The sequence below is a fragment of the Glycine soja genome, chromosome 1, assembly GCF_004193775.1.
Source record: "Glycine soja cultivar W05 chromosome 1, ASM419377v2, whole genome shotgun sequence".
Classification (NCBI taxonomy): Eukaryota; Viridiplantae; Streptophyta; class Magnoliopsida; order Fabales; family Fabaceae; genus Glycine; species Glycine soja.
In genome coordinates, this window is record NC_041002.1 from 52,481,590 (window position 1) to 52,493,005 (window position 11,416).

The following is an 11,416-nucleotide window of genomic DNA, read 5'->3' on the forward strand; positions in this document are numbered from 1 at the left end:
TACTTTTTCCTTCACCCATTGTTGGTAAGTTTATCATTTTTAAAATAGTTAATAATTAATTAATTCAAAGCGAATGTGTGATGATTTTTAATTAGTCAATAATGTAATTTTATATTAACTAAATATAAAAATTAATATATTTTATAATTTATTTTTATTTATATTTTTTTTAAAACTTATAAATAAGTGTGTAATGCAAGGGAACATGTTAGATACAAAAAGAGTAGTAAATCAGACCATGAGGACAACTGTATTTTAAGTTTTTAACCCATCACAGCTTGCTTTTGTTATTCCACTCCATGTTAGAAAATTTACGGCATTATTAATTACAAACTTTATACCCATCAAAATTAATCGAAAAGAAAACCGAAATTTTCGTCATTTCATTTTCTTTTGTACGAAACTCTCTCTTCTTCTTCTTCTTCTCCCTCACACCAGTCCCCACCATTGTTAAAAAAAACACTCCCCACGATCAACGAACCCAACCAACCCACCTCAATTCTCACAAACTCCACATTTTCAATTCACTTAAGATCTCTGCAGGAAGAGCTTCTCACTTTTCAATTCAACCTCATCCACGATCCATTCACTAGCATTATTATTTATTACATGCAATGCTTTGACCTTCAGCCACCACACCACAGCGCGTGTCTTCGTCCCGAAGCAAAACCGAATGGGTCTCTGCACTTCCAAACCCACTCTTTCCTCTCCTCAATCCGCCACACACTCCCCCGTGGCACCTTCTCAAAACGACGCCGTCACACTCACTCACAGTGCCGAACCTCACTCCAATGGCGAAAACCAAAACCCAAAGGAGCCTGAGAACAGCGGTAAGAGATCTCCGTTTTTCCCGTTCTACAGTCCGAGTCCGGGCCGCTACGTGTTCCCGGTCTCGCCGCGGCGCTTCTTCAAGCGCCCGTTTCCGCCGCCGTCGCCGGCCAAGCACATAAAGGCGGCGCTAGCGCGGCGGCACGGGTCGGTGAAGCCCAACGAGGCTGCCATACCGGAGGCCGAGGCGGTCGCCGGGCTCGACAAGAACTTCGGATTCTCCAAGCATTTCGGAAACAAATATGAACTTGGAGGTGAGGTTGGGAGAGGGCACTTTGGATACACTTGTGTTGCGAAGGTGAAGAAAGGGGAGCTGAAGGGACAACAAGTGGCCGTTAAAGTCATTCCAAAAGCCAAGGTTTCTACCAACATTCATGATCACATGCAATGCATAATTAGTTATTAAATTATTGTTTTATCCCAAGTGATTTTCTGTTAGTTTTTGAAAATTGTGGTTGAATTGTCACTCCCAACTAAGATTTTAAATTATGGTTGTGGTTTTGTCACTACCTTCGAGAATGCGGGAAATGGCGGACAGACACGGCCGATGCTGTTGCAATTGCAATTACGGTTGTTCCAATAACCTGGAGGACAAATCTGGCCGATGCACTTGCAACTGCGGTTGTGTTGAGTCCAAAAACCTTGATGTCGTAGCTGAATTAATGGGCGAGGACTGTTTTTCAAAACCTTGCTCCTAACTGTTGTTAGTTTTATCGGTGTCTGAACAATGAGTAGGATATTTCGTTTGGCTTGTCAGTATTGTGGAGTTGATTGGATGCGTTGGGCTTTCCAATTGTGCTGGCCATGCATTTCTGCTTTTGCTATAGGGAAATTTCAGTCATAGAAGGGTGATGTATCAGTTTATGCTGTCTAAAATTAAAATAGTACTGATTTGTGAACCAATATGGCAAAATGTTGAGGCAAATAAAATGACCAGCTGAGATTATCCAATTCTTACATTTTGCTATGGTTGCCTTAATTTTAGTATTTTCCTTCGAGCTACTTTGTTACAGACACAGTTCCATTGTTGGATCTTTGATGGGAATGGATCTTGGCATTAATCAAGTGGGGCCTTATCAAATTTGTGAATATTTATGAAATGAGAAGTAGGCATAAAATCTATTAAGAAAATCTAACACATTATTGTTGTCTATACCTGACTACCAGTATACTAGTAGCTTGTAATTTATTGATTTTCTAGCCTTTTTGAATTATATAATAAATTTTTTTATGATAATAAAGCAAAGTCACATGTATTAACTTATGTATTTAGTTATTAAATGTACGGAATAATTTATTTTAATTTTCTGTGTATTAATTGTAGATGACCACTGCAATTGCCATCGAGGATGTGAGAAGGGAAGTAAAAATATTGAGAGCTTTGACTGGACACAAGAATCTAGTACAATTCTATGATGCATATGAAGACCATGATAATGTCTATATAGTAATGGAGTAAGCTTCAATTATGTTGCTTGTTGAAGTTAAATGCTATAGTTCATTTTTTGTGATAATTTGATTTATAATATCAAGATAAGTTGTTCATGTTTTTTTAGATAATTAAGCAAGGGCAAGTGTAATGAGTTTTATAAATAACAGTTTTTCTTAAACTGTTATGCATTTTCTAGGTTGTGTGAAGGAGGAGAGTTGTTAGACAGAATATTATCAAGGTATTTATTTATTTTTAAAATATACATTGTCTGAATGTTTAAAATTTGGATGCCACTGATGGAAATTGGGGATAAATGGAAGTGACTGGAAGAGGCAAAATTATGTCAACAACTATAAGATATCTCTTTGCTCTTTCAGAGGTGGGAAATACACAGAGGAAGATGCAAAAGCTGTCCTGAGACAAATACTGAATGTTGTTGCTTTTTGCCATTTACAGGGTGTTGTGCATCGTGATCTTAAACCTGAGGTGAAGTATATGTTCAGTTTTTAGACATTTTTTCTCCCCCCGCCCACCCTATTTTGTTTCATAATATTGAACTCAGCTGCTTAGCTTAAGTAGTCAGAGAGTCAGATGTATGAAGTATCTTTTGCATTAAAGAAAGACCTTTTTCTTTTATGTTTAAAAATTTATTTATGTTTTGTGGAAAAAGGGGTAGAAAAGAACAAAATGGAAGCTATGGAAAAAATATTGTTGTCTATAAATGTAATTTTTTACTCTTTTATTTTGTGTGTTTGGTTAAGATTTCAACCAATGCAAAAGGGAAAAACACAATTTTTTATGTGCCATTCCCAGCTTTTGGATGGCATTTATGAGAAGGAACATACTTTTCCTTTTACTCAACATAAGTTTGTGTTCATAATCATCTAATACAAACAGGCTATAAGATGATTGTGATTTTGATTGATTTGTCTTCTAATTATTATCAAGTGCAACTTTTGAAGATGGCTAATTTTTGGATCAGAACTTCTTGTTTGCATCCAAGGAGGATACCTCAAAGCTGAAGGCCATAGACTTTGGGTTGTCAGATTTTGTTAAACTAGGTATATTTTGATTCCTTTTATACTGTGTGCTATTTATTATCTTGGAGTTGCTTTATTTTTTGACCTTTCATTGTCCTTTACAGATGAAAGACTTAATGATATTGTTGGCAGTGCATACTATGTGGCTCCCGAAGTTCTACATAGAGCTTACAGTACAGAGGCTGATGTCTGGAGCATTGGAGTGATTGCATATATTTTATTATGTGGTAGCCGTCCCTTTTGGGCCCGGACCGAATCTGGTATCTTTCGTGCGGTATTGAAAGCTGATCCAATTTTTGATGAACCTCCTTGGCCTTCTCTGTCAGATGAGGCAACCAATTTTGTTAAGCGATTACTAAATAAAGATCCACGGAAAAGAATGTCCGCAGCACAGGCATTAAGTGAGTTTTCTCAGCAATGATTGCTAGCTCTTGTGCTTATATTTGTTACTTACAATTTGCATACTGCAGGTCATCCATGGATTAGAAACAAGGATGTAAAAGTACCTCTGGATATTCTAATATTCAAGCTCATGAAGGCATATATGCGTTCCTCATCTCTACGAAAAGCAGCTTTAAGGGTATGTCTATCTATGTAAAATTGTCTGCTTTTAAAAACCTGATATTGATGGAAAAGACATTTTGATGAACTGTATGCCCTATTATCCTTTGATATCATCTCTCTTGATTTTTGCTACTACAACTGTGGTCTCCATTGGTCTCATATTCTTCAATTATTAATAGTTATGAGAAGTGCTATCAATACACTATTTGACAAACTATTTTAAACACTCTAATATTGCTTTATAATTTATTGAAAACTACAAAATTGAGTGAGACTCATTAAATAAGTTGTGGGTCCAACAAAGTATTGTGATCTTCAATAATTTACTACCATTAGTAAAGAGAATGTTCAGTAGAGTGTGTTGCATTTATCTAATAGGTATATTACTACTTATCTAAATAGTTTATTTTAAAGTAAATGTTTCCGGCTAAGTGAGTTAATTGTTGCCCAGATCATCTCAGTAGCTACTGTGTTGAATATTTTGTAGTTTTTCTAACTAGGCAGACTCATGTTTGGTTTTACTAGAGCATTGGTTCTTTCTATTATTTTCATTGTTCCTGCTGCCTTTACTTTATTGATCACACATTCACACTATATTTGCTTCTCAATAACTCAATGGATTTTTTTTCATGGGCATTGGGACAGGCTCTGTCTAAGATGTTAACTGTTGATGAGCTATTTTATTTGAGGGAGCAGTTTGCACTTTTAGAGCCAAGCAAAAATGGCACTATTAGCTTGGAAAATATCAAAGCGGTTGGTTTTGTTTCAATTTATTTTTATTTAAGATATTAAGAGGAAGGTGTTTGTCATCTCACAACTTTGAGCTGGTTAGGTCTTGATGGTAAATGCAACAGATGCTATGAAGGAGTCACGCATACCTGACTTTTTGGCATCAGTAAGTGTTATGATTGAACCATAGAAATTATTTAAATGGCGTTTTGTATCTGTAGTGGTTATTGATACATAATAATTTGGGTGGCAGCTTAATGCATTACAATATAGAAGGATGGATTTTGACGAGTTCTGTGCAGCTGCCCTTAGTGTTCATCAACTTGAAACACTTGACCAGTGGGAGCAAAATGCACGTTGTGCCTATGACCTTTTTGAAAAGGATGGAAACAAGGCCATAGTCATAGACGAACTAGCTTCGGTATGGTTGATCTGACTATGAATTGATGATAGTTTATGTATACATGCCTTTGTAAATCTTTATACTGATAATATTATTGTGCTGATTGTTATATAAGTGAAGATATCTACCTATTTTAACTTTCATGGTGTTGCATTGTGATATTAATATATTAATTTTCTTCATTCCTCATAATATTGAATTACATTTCCTTATATTAATTGTTTTAACTAAATAACCAGGAGCTTGGGCTTGGTCCATCTGTCCCTGTTCACGCTGTTCTCCATGATTGGATTCGGCACACTGATGGAAAATTAAGTTTCCTTGGATTTGTCAAACTGTTGCATGGCCCATCTAGAAGTCTTGCAAAAGGTCAATAGACCTCAGAAGCCCAATAGAATAGCCAAGAGTGCTTGACTAAACTATATGATGATCTATCTGGCTTAAAAATTGCTAACGGAATCATCACAACCCTATTATCAAGTGATTGTCTTTCGCATTGTGCCTCAGCATATACTCTTTTAGAATGATCTCGTTCTTTTACAACTTGGAGCAGGAGGCAAACCTGCTACAGGAGTTTGTATTTTCCACTGTAAAGCTGTAGTGTATTAAAAGGGTACACTCAAATACTGTAACATGTTAGAAGGTTCAAAATTGAGGGGCATCATTCTTGTAATCTTGTCCACATGCAAATTCATTGCCTTGTATCCAGAGCTGAAAGAAAGAGGGTTTGGGGGCTCTTTTGCGCTTTCAGCATTATTGTAGCTTTTGGGAATTTGTAATTTGATTTTTCTTGGATTATTTTCTCATCATTTAAAGGTGTTGATCATGTTGATAATTGGCCTGAGGCAGGAAATATGAAGTATATATATCCCACCCCAATTCTACACAATCCTAATCCCTATATCTTCTATTGAATGTTGCAGTATAATTATAGATGTTGCTACACGTGTCTGGTATTACAAAACCAGATTGACAATGGAAATGGAGACATTGCATACAAGTAAGAATCTGTATTGTAAGGGTATTTGAATAAAACTTTAAAAATATAAATTGAAACAAAACTATGTAAAATTATAATATTTTTATAATTAGTTTAAATAAACAAGAAAAAAATATTAGTTTTGATTTAAAAGAAAAGTGTTTTTTTTTTAATTTTAAAAATAGATTATAAATATTTGAGATTTGAGATGAAAAACATAATATATAAAATATTAAAAATAATTAAAGTGGATATTTAAAAAAAGTAAAATTGATTTTATTTTTCATGTAAAATGAATATTTATATTATATATATAACGAGTTAATTGTCATCCATACATTAGAAGGGGGAATGATGACTTTGATACTAATAATTGATAACACTAATAAAAGAAGCTAAATCTGTGCATGTTTGGTTAAAAAAAATGAAAAATAATCACCTTTTTAAATTTTTTAAGAAGCTGGTACAAAATTATCTTCTTTTTTTTTTTAAAAAAAAAAAGCAGAATTAAACACATGCCGCATCTCTTCTTTTTTTTCTTAGCAACATGATAATTACAGTCTGGAATGATGACAGTTAAAGCTTTATCCAAGTACTATAGTACCTGTCTGTGGCAATACTCAGCCTCATACTTGTCTGAATAGTAATTTTAAAACTAGTTATCTTATCAACAATTACAATATAGTTTCTTGTAAGGAATTTGTTTGACAAACTAATAAACAAAAATATTATTATAATAGTAACATTGTACTATATAACTTAATATATAAAAATATTCAAAGATATTTATTATAAGAAAACAGCATAAAAAGTATATTCAGAGATCATATAATTTATAATCATAAAACATTGCAAATAGAATAACTTAACTTAAATAAAAAATTATTTAAAATATAATATTATAAATATATTTTGCGGCTATGAGTAGAGTCGGAGACTGTAGTATTTACACCTGTAAAATTTTGTAATAATACCCACACTCTTGATGATTAAAAACCTTATTCATTACAAATAGTTTTATGGATACCTATTGAATATAGTTGCAATTGTCATTCTTAATTATAAACCATATATTTGTATTTTTACTAAGACAAATGCTTTTTTTTATTAAATAAATGCTTAAAATTTATAATAATGTACAATTTTAAAACATAAATTCTTAAAAAATATAATTTCTTATTTTTCTCAAGAAATATAAAATAATAGTTTTTAAAACTTCAAAAAAAATAAAAAATCTGTCGTTGAGAATTGAGATAGTTGGGAATTCGGCCCAACATTGTCGAGCGAGCCAAGCCAAGGCCCTGCCCCCCGTTTTTGCTTCTTTTCATTTAAATTTGTCTGTCAAGTGTCAACACTCAACACAATATTAACAGTTACAAGAAATGGATCATACGAGAGGAAAGAACGCAGTGATGGTTCTATCTTCTGAAGATGAAGAAGAAGAAGAAGACAGCGATTGCGAAGAAAGCGATTGCGATGAAGCGTCCGAATCCGATGACGGTGACGTTGATGATTCCTCCCTCTCCAACAAAGTCGTCGCCCTCCTTCGAGGTTTTAATTTTACTAACGAAGTTGATAACGCTGTGTGTTAATGATCAGAGCCGTTGAATTTCTATGTTTTTAGTTTGTATTTGCCAGAAGGAAAAGATATCGAATCTTTGAAATTAAACGAATGCAAAGCGTATCTACGGAATCATGGCTTGAGGATCGCAGGAAATAGAGATGTTTGTGTTGCCAGGATAAAGGAGCATTGGAGGTAAGGGTTTCGGATTCTAGAAGCCTATTGACTATTGACTTAGAAGCATACTTCAAGACATTGAAATTTTGTATGAAATTGAAAACCTAATAATCATATGTAGATGTATTCATATTTACATGGTTCTTGAAAAGACATTTTAATTTAATTTAATTTTTCTTTTCTTGTCAATTTTGCTTCAATTTGTTTCAACCAAGGAATTATGTTTGTCCTATAGTTATTTCTAAGAAAAAATTGTGTCCTAAAGAGCAATATAGTGATTCTTTCTAGAGAAGATAAGGCATGTTAGTTTTGATTTAGAGTTGTTGTATTCACCTCTTAGAAATATATCTCAGGTTAAAACATGGAAGTGGCTACACGCTATACCCGAGATCGTCCTTTACCATTAATTGTACTGGTAAATTGTTTTTCTCTTTTTTCTTTCATTTGCCTTACTCTTATTGTTCTTTGAATAAACACTTGTTTTCTCACTTTCCTCAGGTGATGTCTGCATGGGAGATGTTGTTCTGTTCAGACAGAAAGTTTATGAAAAGTAATTTGTCTGCTCTGGTCATTTTTAATCAATGTTTTCCTTCTAGTCCTGAATTGTTCCTTTACAAGTTAATTACACATTTCACCAGGTTTGATAAAGTGACTCGGCATGGAAAAACTCTAGGAAACAGAACTGTTGCTGGGAGGGTTGTGAAGGAGAGCTATGGTGCAGCTAAACAACAGCATACCTTTACTGTGAGTCTAAAGTTTGCTGCAATAAGTTACATGAAAAAGAGTCCTGTATTACTCCTTGGTCTTTTATTTGGACATACATAATTCGATGATATATGCTCTTGTAAACCGAGGAGAGCAATGGCTATCTTGGTTAATGAAGTAGAGTTCCAGTTTCTCTCTCAAATTTGTCTTGAGAATTTCACTCTGGTATTATGTTTAATTTTTTATTGGTGTTGGTACAATTTTTTCTAAGCCAATAACTTGTACTTGAGAATAGAGAAACAGAGAATCAGAAACCAAAAATAACATACTTGGTTTCGTAGTTGCATTTTATGCCAAAGAAATTTCTTAGCCAAAGTTTTCATATTAATATTATACAGCTTTCTTTTACCAAATAAGGAACTCTTTACACGTTAATAGAAGTCAAATTCTTCATCTATGTCTTGCAGGTTGAGGTGTTGTGGAGTAGTGGGGTTAGGAAATTGCCTCCACTATCTCCTTTGCTTGTAAAGGGCCGGAATCTCTATAAACAGAAAACTTACAGACAGGTATTAATCAGTGCGTACAAGCCTTTATCTCTGTTTTCTTTTCTATCCTCTGGATGTTACAGTTTCTTTCTTACTTTTATTGTTCTTGATGCTCTAGAGATGGAAAAATGAAGCTGATAGAATCGAGGTGCTTCGTGAGAAGCACGGACGTGGTGCAGCAGCGAGATCTATAAGATCATTGAAGCGAAAAAATAAAAGCTGTTATGCAAATGAATCTAAAGGTAATTTTGAACTTTAATGGATGCATTTGTTGCACTATCTTACAATTTTTCACATTATTGGAAACTTGTCACTCATCTCCTGCAATTATTAGGTTCAAAACGGCAGCATGAAATCCATACTAAAAAACAATCAAAAATAGGAAGATCCAATGTAGTAGACAAGGTTAGGCACCAAGATGGCTCCAAAAGAGCAAACAACTTTCAACCTCGAGAGGTCACTTCATCAAGTCAAGCAACACAGAAGGAGAAAGCATCTTCAAGAGCCTCCAGATACACAAGGGGAAGGCACAATTCGGCTGAATTTGACCGCTACCAAGTTCCAGTTTATCCATTACACAATTATCCACAGTACACACCAAGCAGGAATGAGCCAAGTGAGTTCTTTTATCACATCAGAGACCTAATTCCAAATATGACAGAATTCCCACCTTCCAGGCCTCGTGTTGGTGAATTCGCATCTAGATCCCAACTTCCAGTATCCAACGATATTTGTCATGCTCGTACAAACCTATACGACTTTGAAATGAGGAATTATGGATGGAGGAAATACGATATATGATGTGAATTGTGATCTATTTTTCATTAAGAAGACTCAAGAGTACTGAGTTTTGTTTCGCCTTTTCACAATGGCATGGTCTGGGCTTCTCATTTGCGCTTTTCCAGTCTGTTCTAGTGAGAACGTTCACATTCCCAATGGATGGAATGTTAGCATTCTTTTTTTCAAATGTGGTCTCGGGTAGAATGTATAAATACAACATCGATTGATGATGTTTTTTGGTTGAGATTGTTTTTCAGTTGATGTCAGCTAGAGTTTTTTTCAGTCAATGTTGGTTGGACTTATTTTTTGGTCAATGTCATCTAGAGTTTTTTCGGCTGATGTTGACTAATGATTTTTTCGACAGATGTCGATTGTGACTATTTTTCAGTCAATATCAGTTAGGGTTTTTTGCGCTCAACATCAATCGATACTATTTTTTGGCTGACGTCGACTGAGGTTATTTTTTCACATGTTGACAAGGGTTTTTTTGGTTGACATCAATCGATGATTTTTTTTTACTGACATCGACCATGATTATTTTTTTGGCCAACATTGACTAAGATTTTTTTGGTCAACTTTGGTTGAGGTTATTTTTTGTTGGTGTTAATGACCCTAGCTGACGTTGGCGAAAAAATAGTCTTGACTGACATTGCTTGAAAAATAACTTTAGTTGATGTCGACAAAAAAAAATCACCAACTAATATTGATAAAAAAATATCTTAGCCGATGTCGACCGAAAATAACCTTGACTGATGTTGGCAAAAAAAATCCTAGTCAACATAAATCAATGATATTCTTGGACAATAACTTTTAAACACAAACCAATATCTAAAGGAAAATTGATTATTTCTCAATACCAGCAACAAGTGGTTTCCTAGTTGTCATCAACAAGGAGCTCTATGAATAGGTGTGCGAGGCCACTACACTATGTACTTCAGATTTGAACTTGTGATGAGAAGACAATTTCATGAGATTTTTTTCAGACAACAAAATATTTGTAGGTATTTTTGTGAAATTATTCTAACCAGTGATTGGCTAGTTTAGGGATGAAAAAGAAACTATTGAGATACCAAGGAAAAAAATGGAAGAGGAGGAAACTCAATGGAAGTTCATGTAGCACCTCCATTTGATATGTAGGAAAGTGAAGATAAATTTTTCAAAAGTTTAAATATATTTTTGGTTCTTATAATTTTTTTCCATTTTAGTCATTGTAAAATATATTTGTTTTATTTTTCATCCTTAAAGTAAAATGCTTTGAATAGTAACAAAAATGGTGCTTCAAACAGTAAAAAAAATGTTATAAAAAATGCTATAAGGATGAGAAACCAAAAAAAACATATTTTGCAAGGACTAGAATAATTTTTTTTTTGCAAGGAACAAAAACAAAAGAAACACTAAATTGTGGAGAAAAAAATATATTTAAACTTTTTTAAATAATGTAGGTTCGGAGACAAAAAAAATGATCTTGTACGTTGTACTTAAATGTAAGTAAATGTAATTAATTTTATCATTCTTAAAATATCTTTTATTTAATTTTAATTCTATTTTTAGTGATTATTTTTTATTCAGGATATCAAATTTTAGTAAATAATATTTTTAGTGTGTGGGGGTGGGGGGTGGGTGTACGTGTCTTATCATTCCTAAAGTATCTTTTATTTAATTTTAATTCTATT

At 33.8% G+C, this 11,416-nt stretch overlaps 2 protein-coding genes across 4 annotated transcripts; both read left to right on the top strand.

Moving 5' to 3' along the window:
• Positions 1-380: 380 nt before the first annotated feature.
• Positions 381-5,885, top strand: LOC114421493 (CDPK-related kinase 5-like). 3 transcript variants are annotated; one of them, XM_028387440.1, is made up of 11 exons: positions 381-1,186; positions 2,153-2,283; positions 2,457-2,498; positions 2,581-2,746; positions 3,243-3,321; positions 3,405-3,701; positions 3,771-3,880; positions 4,510-4,617; positions 4,697-4,759; positions 4,847-5,014; positions 5,236-5,885. In XM_028387440.1, the coding sequence occupies exons 1-11, from the start codon at positions 674-676 to the stop codon at positions 5,371-5,373; spliced, it is 1,815 nt and encodes a 604-aa protein (XP_028243241.1). In that variant the 5' UTR covers positions 381-673; the 3' UTR covers positions 5,374-5,885. The 3 variants fall into 3 exon arrangements, with proteins under 3 accessions (XP_028243241.1, XP_028243258.1, XP_028243250.1); XM_028387449.1 differs by having other exon boundaries at positions 382-1,186; positions 2,638-2,746; XM_028387457.1 differs by lacking the exon at positions 2,457-2,498 and having other exon boundaries at positions 2,638-2,746.
• A 1,441-nt stretch (positions 5,886-7,326) lies between these two features.
• Positions 7,327-10,188, top strand: LOC114421510 (zinc finger CCCH domain-containing protein 62-like). The gene is made up of 8 exons (XM_028387469.1): positions 7,327-7,526; positions 7,614-7,731; positions 8,067-8,128; positions 8,212-8,263; positions 8,352-8,457; positions 8,886-8,984; positions 9,082-9,205; positions 9,298-10,188. Exons 1-8 carry the CDS (start codon positions 7,358-7,360, stop codon positions 9,762-9,764), a joined length of 1,197 nt encoding a protein of 398 aa, XP_028243270.1. The 5' UTR covers positions 7,327-7,357; the 3' UTR covers positions 9,765-10,188.
• Positions 10,189-11,416: the final 1,228 nt, after the last annotated feature.